This window comes from Mytilus trossulus, chromosome 10 (assembly GCF_036588685.1).
Source record: "Mytilus trossulus isolate FHL-02 chromosome 10, PNRI_Mtr1.1.1.hap1, whole genome shotgun sequence".
Lineage (NCBI taxonomy): Eukaryota > Metazoa > Mollusca > Bivalvia > Mytilida > Mytilidae > Mytilus > Mytilus trossulus.
Genome location: NC_086382.1, coordinates 2775294 through 2796569, shown reverse-complemented (window position 1 = coordinate 2796569; position 21276 = coordinate 2775294). Strand labels below are relative to the sequence as shown.

The window sequence follows — 21276 nt, the reverse complement described above, 5'->3', positions numbered from 1 at the left end:
CTCAACCTTGTAAAGAAATACCAGTCTTTGGCTTGTTCTTCTGGATTGCCATTTATCTAGTTCCAGTCCGGTCAACATGTTGGTGATTGTTCCTTCTTCTCTTGATTTGTAATTACCTATCATGAATGTGCTGCTCTGCGCTAGATCCTTTCCAGTTGGTCGATGTTATTTGTGTATATAGGTCTCATACTACCGATTCATATTTCATTGTAGAATTTACCAATGAGATGTAGGTTGTATTATTGTAGTCTTATAGGCAGAATATGAAGTTGCCTCTGAGAAAGTGAAGTCTGGAATTTGCTACAATAGAGTTGTGAGTGGTCCATTTTAAGTCTTCTGATATTTCTATACCCGACTTGATGTAGTACGTGTCCATCGATGGTGTAGAAGTTCAGGATTTTTTTCTTAATGTTCAGAATGCAACATATCTTTGCATTCAAGCGAATACTCAAGCCTTTGTTCCATCGTTCTACGCTAACCAGATCTTGTTTGTAGTAGTGGTTGGACCCTTTATTTTTGTTTTTGTCACCAGCAAAATTGTATAAAAGTCAATTTTACTGCATCTGGCAGGTAGAGGGTCCAAGTATAGTTCCTGGAGGAACTCCTGCGATGACAGTAGCTCATTCAGAGTCTCTTCATAAATGACCACTTTCGCCAATTTTTCAGTGGTCCATCTATCTAGCTTGTGTAATCATTTGTTATGTGGCACGGTGTCAAATGTTTCGGAAAAATCCAAGATAGCTACATCAACATCAGCATCGTGTGATTTCATTAAGTCGTGCAGTGTGATGAATAGCTGTGTTCAATGTGAATACATGGATTTTAAGTCATGCAAGTGCCTTCTTGTCTAGTTGGTTAATCAAATGCTAATAAATTATGTGCTCTGGTAACTAAATATCTGTAATGTTAATGGTACAGATGTAAGTAATGCGGGTCAAGTTATATCTAATTTTTCATGAAGAAAGAGTGCATTGTTCTCTGCACGTGACAAATTTTTGTAACAACTCCTTGTGGTGTCCGTAGGTGCCTGGTTGCAAGACCACATTTCTGTCAAATTTACCCTCAAATTCCCTCGATCTTCATCCCCAACAGCCTCCATTACTGGATCTACCTTTATTTTTGTAATTATTGTTAAATTTGTTCTCGTCCTGATCATGCATGAAATATATTCTTCTGGATGTAAAGCAACCAGAATCCAATCAATCAATCTTAGATCAGTTTATTGCACTTTTGATCCTTACAAAGAGAGGCAAAAGATAAATAAGTCCAACGTGAACAGACATGCCATGGCAAAACAAAAGACAAAAAGACAAACAGGTTTGCGAACTACAACATAGAAAACTGGAAGACATTAAAAACAACATTTGTTTGAGGCAAACTAAAGTTAGAGGACACAAACGAAATAATCAACAGTTGTTTTAATGTTTTTTAAAGGACATAACTTTTTAAACTGCAAAAATTTGTCACCCAATTTAGAGCTTGATCTGAGTTTTGTGGCAATAAGCAATATGTATAAGTTTTATAACATATGGTTGAGGTGAAGTGAAGTTAGAGAACGAAATTTTGAGAACATACACAATGAACAGCAGGACAGGGCATAAACAAGGGTATGCCCCCATCACTTGGCGTCTGTCGTCCGTCGTCGTCCGGCGTCGTTAACTTTTACAAAAATCTTTTCCTCTGAAACTACTGGGCCAAATTAAACCAAACTTGGTCACAATCATCATTGGGGTATCTAGTTTAAAAAATGTGTCTGATGGCCCGGCCAACCATCCAAGATGGCCGCCATGGCTAAAAATAGAACATAGGGGTAAATGCAGTTTTTGGCTTATAACTCAAAAACCGAAGCATTAAGAGCAAATCTGACATCAGGTAAAATTGTTTAACAGGTCAAGATCTACCTGCCCTGGAATTTTCAGATGAATTGGAAAACTCGTTGTTGGGTTGCTGCCCCTGAATTAGTAATTTTAAGGAAATTTTGCTGTTTTTTGTTATTATCTTGAATATTATTATAGATAGAGATATACTGTAAACAGCAATACTGTTCAGCAAAGTAAGATTTACAAATAAGTCAAAATGACCGAAATGGTCAGTTGACCCCTTCAGGAGTTATTGCCCTTTATAGTCAATTTTAACCATTCCTCGTAAATCTTAGTAATCTTTTACAAAAATCATCTCCTCTGAAACTACTGGGCCAAATCAAACAAAACTTGGCCATAATCATTTTTGGGGTTTGTTGTTTGAAAAATGTGTCCGATGACCCGGCCATCCATCCAAGATGGCTGCCATGTCTAAAAATAGAACATAGGGGTAAAATGCAGTTTTTGGCTTACAACATATAAATCAAAGTATTTAGAGCAAATCTGACATGGGGAAAATTGTAGATTAGGTCAAGATTTATCTGCTCTGAAATTTTCGGATGAATTGAACAATCCGTTGTTGGGTTGCTGACCCTGAATTGATAGTTTTAAGGAAATTTTTGCTGTTTTTGGTTATTATCTTGAATATTATTATAGATAGAGATAAACTTTAAACAGCAATAAAGTTTAGCAAAGTAAGATTTACAAATAAGTCAACATGACTGAAATGGTCAATTGACCCCCTAAAGAGTTATTGTCCTTTATAGTCAACTTTTAACAATTTTCACAAAATTTGTAAATTTTTACTAACATTTTCCTATAAAACCACTGAGGAGATAATTTTACGCAGCAAGAATGTTAAAAAAAGTAAGATGTACAAATTCATCACCATCACAAAAACACAATTGTGTCATGAATCCATCTGAATTCCTTTGTTAAGTATTCACACAGACCAAGGTGAGCGACACAGGCTCTTTAGAGCCTCTAGTTTAAACTATATACCACAATGATAATTGTGGCCAAGTTTGGTTAAATTTGGCCATGTAGTTTCAGAGAAGAAGATTTTTGTACAAGTTACAAACTATGACGAAAAGTTGATAAAAATTGACTGTAAAGGGCAATAACTCCTTAAGGGGGTTGACTGACAATTTTAGTTATGTTGACTTATTTGTTGGTCTTACTTTGCTGAACATCATTGCTATTTACAGTTTATCTCTATCTATAATAGTATTCAAGATAGTAACCAAACACTGCAAAATTTCCTTAAAATAACCAATTCAGGGGCAGCAACCCAATAACAGGTTGTCCGATTCGTCTGAAAATTTCAGGGCAGATGGATCTTGACCTGATCAACAATTGAACTCTGTCAGATTTGCTCTAAATGTTTTTGTTTCAAAGATATAAGCCAAAATAGACATTTTACCCCTGTGTTCTATTTTTAGCCATGGCGGCCATCTTGGTTGAATGGCCAGGTCACTGGACACATTTTTTAAACTAGATAGCCCAAGGATGATTGCGACCAAGTTTGGTTAAATTTGACCCAGTAGTTTCAGAGGAGAAGATTTTTGTAAAAGTTTACGGACGACGGACGCAGGACGACGGACGTCAAGTGATGAAAAAAGCTCACCTGACCTTTCAGGTCAGGTGAGCTAAAAATGAAGAATAATGTCAATAACACTAGTACTAGATTCATGTATAATTCTTCAGGAAAGTGTTGCCAATTTACAACATCCCATTTTCGTTTTAAAGTATAAAAATTATAGTATTAGAGAAAGACAAAAGGAACATTTACTAAAGATGAGATAAATCCTGTTCAGGAGTTATAAAACAAGAGGCTCTCAAAAGCCTGAATCGCTCACCTTATTTTTTTTGGTTAAATCTCTCATCAATGATTATTTTAGCTTTTCAATTTATTTAAATGTTCTTTGAATCGTCCTATTTTCTTCAAAAGCAAATAAAAATAATCATTTTCTCCTATGTTCTATTATAGCCATAGGAGCTATGTTTCTTGACATACAAGGAAATAAAATATGAAATTTATACTAGATACTATGAAACTCATTTAGCCTAAGGTTGACTGAAATTGATACAGCAGTTTCAAAGGAAAAGATTTTTAAGTCAACATGATGAACAAATTGTGAAAAAAGTCTTTAAAGGCCAATTACTCCTTAAGGGGTCAATTGACAATTTTGGTCAAATTGACTTATTTGTAGATCTTACTTTGCTTAACATTTTTGCTGTTAACAAGTTATCTGTTTCTCTAATAATATTCAAGATAATAACCAAAAACTGCAAAATATCTTTAAAATCATCAGTTCAGGGGCATTATACCTGAAAAAACAGTTACCTAATTTGGCTGAAAATTTCAGGACAGGTAGACCTTGACATAATAAATACTTTAACTTCTTGTCTTATTTGCTCTAAATGCTTGAGTTTTTGAGATACATGTATAAGCCAAAAACTGCATTTTATCCCGTGTTCTATTTTTAGCCATGAAGGCCATGTTTTTGGATGAAATAGAAAATAAAACACAAACTTTATTTTATACACCCTACTAATCATTCAGTTGAAGTTTGGTTGAATTTGGTTGAGTAGTTTTAGAGAAGATTTTTTAAAGTTAGCAAATATGATGAACAAATTGTGAAAAATTGTCATTAAAGGACAATAACCCCTTAAGGGGTCAATTGACAATTTTGGTCATATTAACTTATTTGTAGATCTTACTTTGCTGATCATTTTTGCTGTTTACAGTTTATCTTTATCTATAATAATATTCAAGCTAATGACCAAAAACTGCAAAATTTCCTTAAAATTACCAATCAAGTGGCAGCAACCCAACAATGGGTTGTTTGATTCATCTTAAAATTTCAGGGCTGATAGATCTTGACCAAATGAACATTTTTACCCTGTCAGATTTGCTCTAAATGCTTTCGTTTTTGAGATATAAGCCAAAAACTGCATTTGACCCCTATGTTCTATTTTTAGCAATGGTGACCATGTTTGTTGATATATCAAAACTTTGGATACAATTTATAAACTAGATACCCTAAGGAACATTCAGTTAAAGTTTGGAAGTATTTGGCCTAGTAGTTTCAGAGGAGAAGATTCTTGAAATAGTTTACGACGACAGACGAAGACGACAGACGACGACAACAGACGACGACGACAGACGACGGACGATGGACGACGACAGACGCCAAGTGATGGCATAAGCTCACTTGGTCCTTCAGGCCAGGTGAGCTAAAAATGTAATTAGTATCTAAAATGAATTGATTCAAAATCAAAACAACTAAACATGATAGTTTTCTTTATTTGTAGCTTTTAATCAAAGCTTTTTCATTACAAATAATATACAAGCATGGCATTTAAAACAATATGTTGAAATAATACCTTCCTGGTACAAAGTAAAACAACTAAATAAAACATGATCACATACCTAATACTATTTATAATTTGTCCATGACATTGTAATTGTCATAGATGTCTATCACTCAATCAAACACATTACATACAGGTTTATAGAAGTAGTCAATATGGGGTATTTGCTTCATACAAATTAAATCTTGATTTATAGTTTTGTCAAATATCATTAGTACCCTTATAATTTTATATTAAAACATTATTTGCTTTAACAACCCATTGATATATAATACACAGGAATATACAGAAGGAAAGATACATGTATTAGAATAAGTTATTTATGTTTTGATACTTTGTGACTATTTTTTTGGAACCATAGTTGCAATTTTCATTCAAACACTTCATAAGAGGCAACAATTATTTTGATAAAATTTCAGTTTGATTGGTTATCCAGAACAGAAGTGATTGCAAAGTAACAAATAAGAAATGTGTACAATGCAATACAATAGTGACTTTATGGTCCAATTAGAATCAGCCAAAGGTGAAAATTTAAAAAATCAAAGCACCAAAGGGTGCTATAGGCAGTTAATCAAAAACCGAAAGGCAAACTTGGCCAAGTTCAAATGAATTGTGTAAAGAATTAGTCAAAATATTTATCTCAGGCATTGTTCTCAGCTATTTCTAAAGTACCAAATAATGTTTGTACAGTAATGTTTATGTTATGCAATCCTTCTACTTTCAAAAGTTATTTCCAATTTATATTTATAAAGATTCAATGTCTGAGATTATACACATACACTGTCCTATGTATGGGGAGAGTTTTGTTCCAGTTAAGATGTTTAAGCTGCCACATTCTGTATGTACCTGTCCATAGTGAGGACCCACTAATGTGGTGATTGTAGCTGTATAACATATTTATTTCTCATAATTGTTTTGTACATTTTTTTTAATTTTATTAATTTCTTGTGTATACTTCTGATTTTAGTATGATGTCCAAGTTATTGTAAATGCTCTTTTGTTGCGACGTTGGAAAGTTCCAGGCGGAAAGAACTAACTAGCCGAAAAGTTCTCCGGAACTTATTAACTATATTGTAGTTACTTTGTTCTTCCTCTGGTTTAAATGTTCCACCGGAACAAGTGACTAGTTGAAATAGTTTACATTTTTGTTATGTTAAGGGGCCAGCAAAAGCAATCCTTTTGAGTGTAGGAGTTTTTCCCTGCATTAAAGATCCATTGGTAACCTTCGACTGTTGTCTGCTCTAAGATCTGGTTATTGTCTCTATGACACATTCTCCATTTTCACCATGTTCACTCTCAATTTTTTTTACGTCTCAAATTATAACTGAATTAAAATATCTTGACTACGGTTTAACTTTCTTCCATTACTAATATCATAATAAAACAACACATTTATTTAAACTTTCAATAACTGTAATAGTAGGAATTAAGAAAAACTTGTTTGTTACTTCAACTTGTTGAAAACATATATTAAACGTTTCTCGAGCCTCGTTAGTCATTACCTTTTTATCGTATCATGCGATTTCTTTTCATATTATTTTCATGGGGAAATCGTTTGCCAGCATAAAGTTCCTGAAGGAACCGCATAGAATTGATTTAATAACACTTAACGAGTGTTTAAATGTGAAAAATTATCGAGAAAATTATAAAAAGAAACATATAGAAAAGTCGTATTTTTCTGTACCGGAAATCGAAAAGTCCGTGTAAATCAAAAATAATTACGGTGTGATATGCGTCTCAAATTCAGACTTAATATTTTACAAAATATGCGACTTTGAAGTTAAATAATGCCGTCCTTTAGAAATCAGTTGTTAAAGTTTTAATCACAATATTTATTGAAGCACATTGAGCTTAATCAAAGCACGTGTAGCATTATGTTACATTGTACACAAAAGCGAAACAATCTTAAAATGACCTTGACATCGTAGTTTGTGACATCGACCAATCAGAAAACTACAATAACAACAGAATTTGACAAGCATGCAGATCATTTGTGAGAAATCGGAATAATATTAACAAGAAAACAAATGAGCATACCTTAAAGATTACTGAATAAAGATGTTTTAAATAATCTCAATCATTTCAGACAAAAAAACGAATAAAATGATTAATAATAAAGTACCTATATATCATCAGAATTCTCCCAATTTAAAAGGTACGTAAATTTCGTCTTCTATGTAATTTGAAATTGCCGCCAACTTATATCAGCTGATTAAAAGACTACTGACGTATGTAATACGTATCAATGACCAACAATATTCCTACGACTTTTGCCATATGGGAAATGTTAACGACTCATCTTTATAGATTTTCGGCGATCAAATATTTCATACAATTGATCTTTGACATCTTAGCCAACAGCACAGGGGATAATAAACTATAGAAGGATTTCTATCGAGCACTACTTCCTATGTGCAACTTCAAAACTTTTGGGAAAATCGACGACCAGTTAACGTTTTTATGGTAATATTTTTTATATTCCAGAATAAAAAGTATGAAAATAGTGTCCAATTAGTTTTAAATAACATGATAGCCAGCAAGATAATAAAAGTGGCACATATTTCAGCATTTATTGGGTAGAACATAAATCTAGGGTGCTCACATAAAGCAGCTTAACTGCTTAAAAATGATTTCTTCCATTCTTTTTTTATTTTTTGTATAATAAAATAATCTGTTCAATTTTCCAAATGGACTGTCTACCACTTCAAGATATGTGGTATAATTACTAAAACACTTCACAAAAATTTACTTATACAAGTTATGGTTAGTAATGAACACTCTCCTTGTTTTTATATTTTATCTTAAAAACTAAGAGCTGAGACAAATTTAAAAAAATGAATATATCTTCATTATGAAATTAAATAACTAATGTACATTCTTCAATAATATTTAATATCATTTTCGGATTTAAAAAAAACATATATGAAATATTAGTACCTTTATTCAACTTCACATTTTCAAATTTTATGAAGCTTTAACTGAGAAAAATTTGATTTGCCTTCTAGTTTTGTCCATTGGTAAGTAATTATTGCAATAACAAATATACGCAATATGTTCTGAATTTACAATTATTTATAGATTATCGTTGATTATCTCAACGAGAATGATTTTCTCGCTTGAGCTGGAACAGCGAAAGTGAGAAAAGCAATCGAGTTGAGATGACCAATGATAATCCGTTTATCGCTATTTTACCTATGACGAAGTTGTCAATTTCAATGTAAATTTCGTTAACAACGCACGTGGGGTCCTTAGTTTCTAGCGATAATTTTTCCATCTCAAGCGAGTAGCATGATATGAAAATTATCACAAAAAAAGATCAAAGGAAAAATGCACAAAATAGCGATAATGTACTTTATACACAATTTATAAACACACTTCCTGTCATGCTTAGAAGCAATGATTTTTTTTATTGACAAAATGGATGATGATTTGCCATTGCATATGCTCAAAACATGTATTATGTGTTTTTGTTGACATCTTAATAGCCAAAACAAGAGAATTGCAAGACAATTTGATATCAGTATTGAAAACTGACAAATTACAAAATCAAGAAAAATTTATCAAAACATTAGTTATCAAAAATATATTAATCAACTGGTTGTGGAAAGGATATGAAATAAGTAATGATATATATATATTTCTCTAATTCTTCATCAATTTATCCCTTTCCACACCCATTGTATAAAAAAAATTAAATCAACATGTGATTCATTTGATCTCAGTTCTTCATCAGATTATGACGTTGTATTTTCTTGTTTTTCTCTGAATTTCCTATTGTAACAGCAGGAAAAAAAGGTTTAAAGATATATATAGTTTCTACCACTGCATCGAGTGTGATACAATATTTATCCACTCTCGACAGTTAAATTTTAAATATTTAAAATGCTGGAGAGCCTCGCATTTAAAATTTAAAAATTTAACTGTCGAGAGTGGATAAATATCGTATCACACTCGATGCAGTGGTAGAATCTATATATATCTTTAAACATAAAATTGATATTCAAGATTTTTATTTCTTAAAATTGAGCATCTTTTAATACAGGATACCTTTAAAACGGCTTCGAGCAAATACATCAAACTTGAGCATACTGTTAAAATTAATTAGATGTTACACAAGGAATTTTGGGATAAAAGGAGAAAATAAGATTGAAAATCTATGAAATTTGTGAAATATTTTACATTGATATGAGGGATCAATTTTTACGAATAGTTTTCAGATCATTAGAGTTAACTGATTTTCATGATTATAAAGAGTTATATTTTCTTTTGAGCTTTTGTCTAGATCATTTAATGTTTTTTTTAATGTGAGCATGAAAGCAGAATTAAATGATTTTATTACTTCGATCCCTCTGACAAAATATCTTATATCTGACACATATCATTCCAAGCAAGTATATCATTTTACATAGATACACCAAACAGAGAGATTTTGAGCAAATTTTAGTAAGAATTATCTAAATTGATATATAGAAGAATATTTTAAGAATACAAATAGTACATGAAAATACAATTTGTTTACATTTTCACAAGTTTGTTTTTAAAAGGATTAAAATAACAATGTTTATTTCCTGCACATACATATTTTTGAATTAATTATGATTTATAATCAAAAATACAAAATCCATTAGGAATTAAAACAATACCTAATTATGTAAACATTTTGATTTTCTTTCTTCTATTCAAATCAAAAGAAAGCATGGATCAATGAACTCCTCAATTTTTACTTCAAAACATATGTATGATCCAGACTTGTCATACATTTAAATAATCAAAGGGAGCTAACAAATATCTATCAAGCAATGAGGCCCTTACACAGGGGGGACAAAATACTGTTATACAGCCATTTAAATAATTATGTATCATAATCTGGTTTAACAACATCACAATAACAATTCATATACAAAAACAAGTTTTAAACTTAATAAACTGTCTTAAATTATTAATCTATAAATCAAGGCAACTCAACTGGGTCGACAATTGACCCCTTGGTCACCCCTCTGTTCTTCTTCTTCATCTACATCAAACACTCCAGTGATCCGGTATCCCATGTTCATTAGCATGACCTCTAAGGGGTCAGCATTCATTCTCTTTTGATTGGCTAATGCTGCGTCATCTGAGTTATCAATTTCTCTTTCGTTCTTTGAACCATCCTGAAACAAAAGAATTTTATCAATCCTAATTCTGCATTTTTGCAATATTAATATGACATCGAAAACTTAAATCCTCCGAAAAAACATGAATCTAAAATAAAAGCTAACAAAAACCTTGAAGTCATGATTAAAATAGTCTAGCTTTGAACAGTAACAGTGACAATTTGAATCAATGTTGGTCCAAATAAAAATAAGAGAAATTTTTCACTTCAGAAACTAGATATCATGTAATTTATAGACTTAATGATGTATTCTAAAAGGTTAACAATTTCAATTCTATTATCCAGTCTTGTATGAAGGATAGTTATTTATTTATTCATTTTCAATGTTATATGTAGGAATTATACTAAACACAAGTGCCTATAATTATAATTCTACTAAACAGATATGTATATGCTAGGAAGCAGGCACTTTCAATTAGATTAAATAAAGTATTTGCATTCCGGTACACAGCAAGGTACATAGAAATGTAATTAATAATAAATTTTCTTTATATTAATAAATGTAATCATTGCCTCTATATATTAATTAATCAACCAATCAATTGATCACAAAATGCAAATATACCTCTGCTAAAGGACTCCACAATCGTACCACTGGATCTATTCCACTGGTGGCTAACAAACAATGACTTGGATGTGGCTGTAGACAATTCACTATAGAGTCATCTCCCTTTAATACCCGTACAATATTTGTAGTATTCTTCTCCCATATAAAGAAAGAACCATCGTCAGATCCTGCTACTATATACTGACCATTGCTGCAAAAAAAAATTACACAATGTGCTGTAAATTTAGAAAATAATCATTCTATTTGTGTTTGGGTTTTAATAGCAATTTTTTAACAACTGACAAAAAGTGATATCTTTTATTTCAATTACAAAAAATGCTTAGGCAAAAACTTTCATTACCAAATTTTTCACAATAATAAAAAAATGTCTAAATATAAATTTGCAGTAACTGTGTTTTATTTGTATCTAACAAGTATACAGTACTTCCATAAAATATATACATGTATATATATATAACAACTTTTGAATGTTTTCCTCTGCAAATATAAAGAGATAACTAAGAGTGGTTTTGTTTTCTCTAGAAGTTATAAGTTCTTTGCTCAATTCCTTTAATAAAAACAATGCTAATTCCAATCTTGATCTAATAAGTCCTTCATTTTACAACAAAATGTTAAGACTTACTAGACTTGACAGTATCTACTTAAATTACTGCAAGCATGTCGCTCTTATTAAAGTAAATTCAACTAAATTATACCTTCCAAAATAATTAGCTTCTTTTATATCTGTAGTTGTATTGCAATGCCCACAGAACCTGGACTCATGGTCAAATGCTGCTTCCCGCCATAATTTCTCCTGGTCAGATATTGGGAAGGACTTCTTTCTCATAGCAGCTTGTGGATCTACAGCATTATCTGGGTCTTTATCATCTATAGATTCACAAACAAATATACTTTATTTCAAAATAGGATAATAATATTAACATATTTAAAGGACAATATTAAGGATGTTAAAATTTAATATTTCTCTTTATCATGTTCATTGCGTATATGTAAAATCATCAATTCAAAATTAGTTCTTTTAATTTTTTTAATACAGGAAAACATGACAGGCTCAAACAAAAATAAGCAGATGTGTCCTTTTATTTTTTATAATTCTTTAATTCGATGTGTAAGCCATTTCTCTCTTTTATCATTTTATGTTGTCTATCATACTCTTTCCATTGAATCTTTTTAAACATCTCATTATTATCTTATTTTTTTCTCCATTTTTCTCCATTTGAATCCCATCCAAACCCTCATGACAACTCTATTACTTACCTGCGTTAGAGCTAATGGCTGCTTTAATATCTTTGTCTAATGCTTCACAAGCGTTACTTTTAGCATAGTCTGGAAACTTGTTTTTAAATTGTTGTAAACAATCATAGGCTTCCTGTGGCCATGACAACTCATATAAACATCTAGCCAATCGAAAGTGAGCTTTTAAATGGTTTGGATCTAATTGTAAAGCACTATGACAGTCTCTTAATGCTGCATATAAATCTCCATCCCTGAAATATTAAAGGTCAAAAGGTTAAAATTTCAACTAATCAGAAGTGGGTTTTATGAGTTTCAATCTACAAATGATGCAATTTAGCACTAGTACTGTTCAACAAAAATATCAAACATTTTAAAAGATTAAAGAACTTCCTACACCAGTTAACATTCCAAACATCAAGCATGCAATAAAAATGTGATTATTTTCATTTATCACAAAATCATGTAATTTTCGCACACAAAACTAATTGGTATATACATATGTATTTAGGAATAGATAAACACTGTGTTGTATAATTACTTTGGTTTGTGCATGTGATCTTTATTTTTGGGGTAAACACAATTAGAAAATCTAACAAAATCTACATAAATTTTTACAAAAATCCTTGAACCATGCCCACTATTTTAACTTGATCTAATCCTGGTTCTAATTGACAAGAGATGTCACTCTTCCCTAAAATCTATATTATTGGCTTACTTAGGCTGTGAATGTCCAACTTTTAAAGAAAAGCTTACAAAAAATGTTGTATTTCTTTTTCTCACATGTCTATACATTAACATGTATCACTTTAAATCTTGAAATAATAATGAATATTAAAGTCATTTGAAACCAGTGAGTGGTGAAAAATAATGTTTATCCAATTCTTGAACCAATGGATGTATATATCATAAACCTAGAACTCTGTCCACAAATTTGTCATTTTTTACACAAATATATCGTATAATCGTCAAATTTTTTTTTCTCTCTGTCTGTTATGATTTAACAAATATGGCTGCTCATTAAATGCCGTGTTTTAACGATTGTCACCTTATAGTAAATAAACAACAAAAAACATGGGTATTGAGCATGTGTTTAACATGTTCAAACAGATAATTGTTTATTTCAATGACAGATCCATGCGTATTGCGATCGCCGGATTTTTACGAGGAGGGTTACGCTCAGGTCACTATGCTTACGGAAAATATGTCGGCGAATTGCTTCCTGGAAGCAAGCAATTAAAAATAAATAAACTTCTTCTAAATGTGGACAAATTAATGAATTTTTCTCAGAAAAATGTATATGTACATAAGTTGTATAATGAAAACTATCCATTTAGTTATAAAAAACATATGCATGATTTTTTTTCAATTTGAGGTTTCTTATGACTTTTATAATGGAGACCATAAACAGCTCTTACTGAATATATACTGCTTTTGCTAACTTCAAATATATAAAAAAAAATAGCCCCAAATGGCCCTTAAATCAAGTCATTACAAAAGCAACCTACCATTTTCTTTTCATATAAGCTGCTGCTCTATTCCCAAACAACACAGATGAATTAGAAGATCTAGCTACGGCTTGGTTATATAAGTAAATAGCTTTAGAGTAATGTTCTTTTTCAAAATAACTGTTAGCTTTCTTCTTAAGTATCTCAACTGCCTGTGGTAAGCCTTTATTATCCAGCTTGTGCCTAAAATCAATAAAACATTACTTGAAATCACTGCAGAAATTGATAACAATACCATTTGAAAGAATCAATAAGCAACAGGAACTTTTCTGGCAGGCAAATCTACTTGTCATAATCTTGATAACACTGAGTTGTCTTTTGTAAATTGGTGTTTGCCTTATGGAAATATTTGTTTTTTTAACATGGCATTGTCAATTTTTTTTACACTAACAAGTTTGAATGTACCTCTAGTATCTCTCACCTCTCTTATACAGCTTCATACTTAAATATAATAAAAAAAACACAATTTTCAGTTGGACAAATCTATCTTTTTAAAAGTTTTCCTGCAATTCTACCTTTTAACAGATCTATATTTAGCGTCCACTTCTAATTCTGCCTTCATCACAGCAGCGGCAGCAGCCTGTACACCATTAGCAACACCATTCGTTGTACCATTTTTATGTAGATTAAATCCATTTGTACAAGCTGCTTCTGTAGACAAACACAAAAAAAAAATATGAAAACTCAAATTCTGACCAAATAAGTAACAATGTGTCATATCAAATCAAAAACATTTTTTTTCAGGTTAATTTACACAGATATAAAGGAACCTTGCTGTCTTATTTTCAGCTGTTCCCTCTGTTTATTACACATATATGTATAAGATTTGACTGAACTCTGAACCCCATTATATAATAAATTGATGTATAAATGATTTTGAATCCAAATTTCTATTAAAAATACAAACCTTTAACAACGCCATTTTGAGCTAGAATCATTGATATGTCAAACTTCTGAGCTTTTCTCTGTGAGTTGACATCAAACAAATAGATCTGTTCTCCGCCCAGATTGACCAATAACTCTGTTCCGTCAGGACTAAATGTCAGGTAGGTGGACGCTAAGGTTCTGTATCGCTTCTTGTAGTCTTTCTGTTTTTGTGGAAGGTGGCCTTATAAAAAAAAACATATAATTGTTACATATTGGTCAAGTATTTTTATCCATGTGTTACTGTAAATTCAGAAATGATTGTTGAAAATTTGATATCAACTTTAGCTTAATTAAATATTGTGCTTTCAGGTTAATGAGCAAAAAAATAATTGTATCAAAACTTATAATTTTTTTATTTATTCCAAACCATTCCTGTTGGTACTAAATTTTGTAGATTTCATTATCAATCACAACCTTAAAAAAGAAAGTGCTACATGGATTTGGGCCCAAATAGAATGTATTTCAAAACTTCTTTGATTTCCAGAAATAAATATTGGATTCGTGAACTTGATAAAACTAAGGAGTACAAGACCACCTGAATCTGAGCTCGAGGCAAACACACCATGGAGTTCTATCTACTACTTTGTGTTATGAAGCTTTACTGCATTTCTCATACTTTGTATGAAGCTTTACTGCATTTTTCATACTTTGTTTTGTGTTACATTTTGTTTTTATATACAAAGCGCTAAGACAATCCTAATTGTCACAGATAAATAACAGGAAACCTTTTTAATAACATATCCTCCACAATATTCACTAGTACAGTAAGGCTTACCTGCTATAAAATATTGGACAGAGTCTTGCTGCATTGCATAATCATCTGGATGATACTGTATTGAATTTGATGGACTGTCCCATAGAGTTCTGGAATACAAAAATATAAGTGTTAATTGCCCATTTTTCTTATTGGTCAGCATGTACTTCTTAAAAATGTATAATCATTATTAAGCAATTAGTTTTCTAAATTGATATCTTTGATATTTTAATGGTAAGTCTTTTATAGCCATTTTACAGTATGAGTTTTTCTTATGTTGAAGGCAGTACATGTACAGTTGCCTTTAATTAGTTAAATCCATGTCATTCATCATGTTCAGGGACTAAACAACATGTCCAAATTGATAGTTCAAGTGGATGATCCACTATCTTTGGTAATCACTGTGAAAATTCCTAGAATATAGCGTTTGTACTGTATTGGTCAAGTGCAGGTTTTTTTAAAGCAAGTAAACAAGCTGACAACATGTTTAAGAATTTAATTTGTTTATGTGTAAGTATGAACTGATTGCCAATTCATAGAGACAATGGTATCCTGTCATCATTTAAACGACCTTAAGATTACACAATCAATTCAGTATAGATCTCACATTTACATTAATTTCTGCTTCTATTTTGATCATATTACTCTAATTTCTTACAAACTTCATTTTGAACATGTTGAATACTGGTTTTTTTTTCTTTCAAATTCTTGCCAAAAAGTCAAATAAAATGTCTGACATACCTTCCATTAGTTTCCTCTGGCATTTTCATGGCTTTACAAGTTAATTTTCTACGATCGTACAGCCTTACATATGGATCGTTAGCTCCTACAGCTATCTGCTCTGGTCTGACGGGGTTTATAGCTATACATTTGGCTTCGGCATTACCTCCCATGTGGGCGTTCAGATTAATCAGGACATTTTTGGGGTTGGTTTTACTGGTTTCGGGTGTTCTTAAATCATGTTGCCTACAACATGTACAAAAGATAAATGCACTTTGACTTATTAAATCATACAGAATGTATTCATTTGTACAAAACATTTTTTCATAAGGCATCAATATGCAGTACTTTTTCAATTCTAAACAACTAATTATGACTTTTATTCTGTCTTAATTACAACCAATATCATGAGATGTATCCCGTTTTAATAACTTAAAGGTTAGTATAAAATTCAAAAGCTCAAAGATCATTAAGAGCCTTGGTTATAAATTTTAGTTTTTCCAAATGATAACCAAATCATGAATTGCCATCATCTAATATGTGTATACATGTATCATCCATATTTCCATGGCATCACAGAATAAAACTGCATTCAAGTAAATAATTATACTTTGGTAATCAGAATCATCCCTTTAATACTTTACATGAAAGCCCCATCTTCAGCTGTAACTAGACATTTTAATCTGCTGCTATGACAATCAAAGTTATGAATTATCTCCCCTTAATAACTTACATGATAGCACCTATGACAACTAATGTAATGAATTATCTCCCCTTGATAACTTACATGATAGCGCCATCTTCAGCAGCACTCCAGAACATAAATGGCACATTAGGAGCTACAGCCAGACGTTTTACTCTGCCACTATGACAACCAAAGTCGTGAGTCGTCTCCTCTTGATTGAGATCATGTACATGGATTTTACAATCAGCTGCACCGGATACAAGTATGGAATCATTAGAATTTGGCAGAAACTGAAGAAAAAAAAATTTACATTCAAGAATTTTAATTTTAAGATGCTTTTCGTAAATTGTAGATTACTCTTGAATAAAAGACATACAATACTGTAAAAACTGAAAAAAACAAATGTTTTATTTGTCCTCAGATGTTTCACAAAACTGCAAAAATCAAATATTTAACAGGTTTACAGACATGACAGTAATGTAAATTCAAAAATTATTGGGTGCATTAATTATTGCGATTTTGTCATTTAAGATTAAAATACGATTTTCATTTTTGCTATGTTAAGATAATTCCTGTTTGATTCAGATAATCAATTTCAAAATGCGAGTTTGAATTATTGCGATTATAACCCTGTCGCATTTTTTGCAATAATATAAATCTCGCAATAATTTCTAATTTTTTAGTATATTAATCAACTTCATAATCTTGGCAAATCATTTGAAATTTTAAAACATTATCTCCATAATGCCTAGCTCTGATTCCTTGCAATTGTCTCCATATCGCTATACTTTTTTTCAATTTTCAATTATATATCAGCTCTATCAGTTTCTAATAGGCTTTAAATCGGAAGAGACTTTTAAAAATCATTTGTCAAAATGTTCATCTGGTGCAGTAGAATTAGTACTGTTCAATGTCATTAGTTTACCTTGACAGAGAAGATATTTCCTTCATGTCTAGTTCGTAACGTTGTCAAACTTTTATGATGAAATGGATCCCATATAATAATTTGGACATCATCTGAACCACTGGCTAATAACCTGAAGTATAGAAATACTATTTTAATGATGGCAGAATAATAAAGTCAAATGAAAGTGGCAGATTCCTCATGTAATAACCAAGTAAATTATTGCTAAAATGCCTAGCTTTATTAAAAATCAACAATGCCTATTACACCACACATGTACATGTATCATTACAACTCATTATGCATAAAACAAGTCATTATGAAATTTGCTCTTAACAAAATTACTTAGCACAGTAAAGCTTAGTTATATAAAGACTAAAAAGGTCCCTGGTAGAGAGTTGTTTCTAGTCTATGTTTGAGAGTTGTATAAAAGGTATTTAAGCATTATCATGATACTTACTCAATTTATATTTTTGCCTACAAACCAAAGTTCATTTTTCAAGAAAATTTGTTAAGTATAGTACCGGTATTTAAAATTTATGGCAGGTCAAGATAGTGCACTTACGTTCCTTTCTCGTTCCATTCCAAACAATTAACACAACCATGGTGGCCCTGGAAATATAAACATGTGAATTAGAATCTATTGGAGATCATTGACTTTTTAACTTTATCTTGTCTATGCACATGTTTCAAGATCCTACAGAAATCTGACAGATATTAATTATATATAGTTGTTTGACCATTATAGAATAACTGTTTCACAAATGATATCAGATATGTTCCTTACATCGTAACTACAATCCCCTTTCCTTTCATGAATGTGACCTACGGAATAAGACTATTTACCAGATTTGATATCACTTAAGCAACACAACAGGTGCCACATGTGGAGCAGGATCTGCTTACCCTTCTGGAGCCCCTGAGACCACCCCTAGTTTTTGGTGGGGTTCGTGTTGTTTATTCTTTAGTTTTCTATGTTGTGTCATGTGTACTATTGTTTTTCTGTTTGTCTTTTTCATTTTCAGCCATGGCATTGTCAGTTTGTTTTAGATTTATGAGTTTGACTGTCCCTTTGGTATCTTTCGTCCCTCTTTTAAGCAATGTAAAAAAACATGTAGATGTATTATATTGAATATAAAAGGATCAAACATCCTGTAACACATTTTGAGATCAGCTACCAAACTTGAATCTGAGAGTGTTCACAGCTTTTCTGTAACAATTAAAAGAACAAAAGAACACAGTTGTTCTCAGGGCCTTTTAGCATCATGGTAATGTGATGCTGTCTGATGTGGTTTTCTTTTAGATTAGGTTATGGATGTGATGCTATAATTTTTGAAAACAAGATGATATTTCAATTTTACCTGTTTACCAGGATACTAAATGAAATATCTGGGGAGAACACTGGAACATAACCAAAAAAGCCTTACCTCAAGTTCTTTCTCTAACCCCAGTCTTACCCATAAGAACATTGGGTCATATTTACCTCAAGTTCTTTCTCTAACCCCAGTCTATCTATTAACTCTGGAGTAACTTGTAAACTTCTCTCAAATGTTTGTCTACTGACATTCTGAAATGTAAAAACCAAATCAACTTCACATAAATACCACATGTACATGTAGGTCAGTAGAGTCACAAACAATACACAAGGGCTAATAAAATATGTCAAGCTGTAAATAAATCATTTTTTAACAGGAGTTTAGTTCAAACATACAAAATGTATTTCATGTGCATTTGATCATGTTGATACATGAAAATTGGATAAAGCGTCAGTCAAATAGACTTACATAAATGTATAAAGTCTTCTTCATTTACATACCAGTATTTAACAATGCAACATTACATATATTTAACAGGATTTTATTTCAACATTTATATACATTATGTAAATTGGACGGAAAATCAAAATGGTAGAAAAGTTCTATATTCAATGGACAGTCATTTGCTCAAGTGTAGGATCGTGGTGGATAGTTAATCATAGAGTATTAATTTGTGATTTTTGAACCCCTATCAAATCCTCTCTATAATAATACAAATATATACTTTTATACGTCATGTATGTGTTTCTCGTTTCTCGTTTTTTTATATAGATTAGACAGTTGGTTTTCCTGTTTGAATGGTTTTACACTAGTAATTTTGGGGCCCTTTATAGCTTGTTGTTCGGTGTGAGCCAAGGCTCGGTGTTGATGGCCGTACATTGACCTATAATGGCTCACGTTTATAAATTGTCATTTGGATGGAGAGTTGTCTCATTGGCACTCACACCACATATTCTTATATCTATTTTATAAACTGTTATTTGGATTGAGAGTTGTCTCATTGGCACTCACACCACATCTTCATATATATCTATATAACATAATTATTCAGCATAACCTCCTGACCGTCTGATAAATTTCATATTGCAAACCCAGAGAACAAGCAATACAGATTGAAAAGCGAGATAAAAGGGAGATAATTTGGTACAAGATTATCAACAGTCAGAAAGATCGCCTCAATGGTCTGGTAGTAGCAATTAAGTTCTCCTTGATTGAGGGAAGTAGGGTCAAACCAAAGACTTAAGTATTGGTATTTGCTGCTTCTCCACAAAGCATGCAGCATTAAGGACTGTTGCCTTGTGAGTGAACTAGCAAGTTAAAAATCTGATTCATAGCCAGGGTGTCAGTCTAGTACAAAGCAGGGTTAATATTTGTATAACATTAACATATGCATGATATGTTCTCATGCTGAATATGCATATCAATTTGCTGCTGGATCTTGAGTAGTTCAAAAAATCATGACATATTGAAAGGTTATTTTATCTTTTGCTCTGACGCCTTACAGCAATGTCAAGGCAAAAAGTAAAATAGCCTTCCAAGACATCATAAATACAATGTACATGTACACTGTATTTGGACTAAACCATGTAAACGTTAAGCAGCCATCAATCATTATCATCAGTTAGTACAAGACCTGATCAGAAAGTCTTTTCAGAAACAGAATTCCACAAGGATCCCTTTATTAATACTCATGATTGATTGATACATCTTATCGATAATCCTGGCTGACCTGGCCGCTTCAACTTTTGACGCATACAACAATCTCTTTTCTCGATTGTATGGTCAAATATTTTGTTTTATAACGTCAAAATTTTACTGGAACTTGTGTGATATCCAGTAATGTCGAACAAATAGCGATAAGGTGTATATTGTTGGTTGCTTAATGTCCAGTGGCAAATATTTCATGCATATTCAGGACGACTTAATGCTCATGACCATGATTGTGTGTTTGCATATATTTTGTGTAAATACTGTGCATGTACAATATAAAAAATACATTTATGTAATTACATTTATTTCCCGGTCTACTTTTCTTTTGAGAAATCCATTTTGGAATGCCATGATCATCTGAAAATGAGAGTCAAAACAAAACCAGGATTTTGCTCCGTTCAAGTATCCATCGTTCACAAATCAACATCTATAGCTAGACAATGAAACTATATCAATATCAACTCTGTAGATTTTACCAAATCGTTCAATATTATTATAATCTACTGTTTATTTATATTGATCTCCACTTGTCACTCCACAAATCACACTTTGTTGATATTCT

The 21276-nt window shown here is 31.6% G+C and overlaps 1 protein-coding gene across 2 annotated transcripts; it reads right to left on the bottom strand.

The window, feature by feature from the left end:
• Positions 1-9835: 9835 nt before the first annotated feature.
• Positions 9836-21276, bottom strand: LOC134686729 (WD and tetratricopeptide repeats protein 1-like). 2 transcript variants are annotated; one of them, XM_063546435.1, is made up of 14 exons: positions 21015-21276; positions 19172-19255; positions 18254-18300; positions 17710-17821; positions 16887-17074; positions 16121-16345; positions 15401-15489; positions 14606-14806; positions 14214-14349; positions 13699-13881; positions 12215-12444; positions 11653-11824; positions 10955-11147; positions 9836-10387 (listed from the first exon to the last, which is right to left on the bottom strand). In XM_063546435.1, exons 1-14 carry the CDS (start codon positions 21069-21071, stop codon positions 10199-10201), a joined length of 2106 nt encoding a protein of 701 aa, XP_063402505.1. In that variant the 5' UTR covers positions 21072-21276; the 3' UTR covers positions 9836-10198. The 2 variants fall into 2 exon arrangements, with proteins under 2 accessions (XP_063402505.1, XP_063402506.1); XM_063546436.1 differs by lacking the exons at positions 19172-19255; positions 21015-21276 and adding an exon at positions 19116-19135.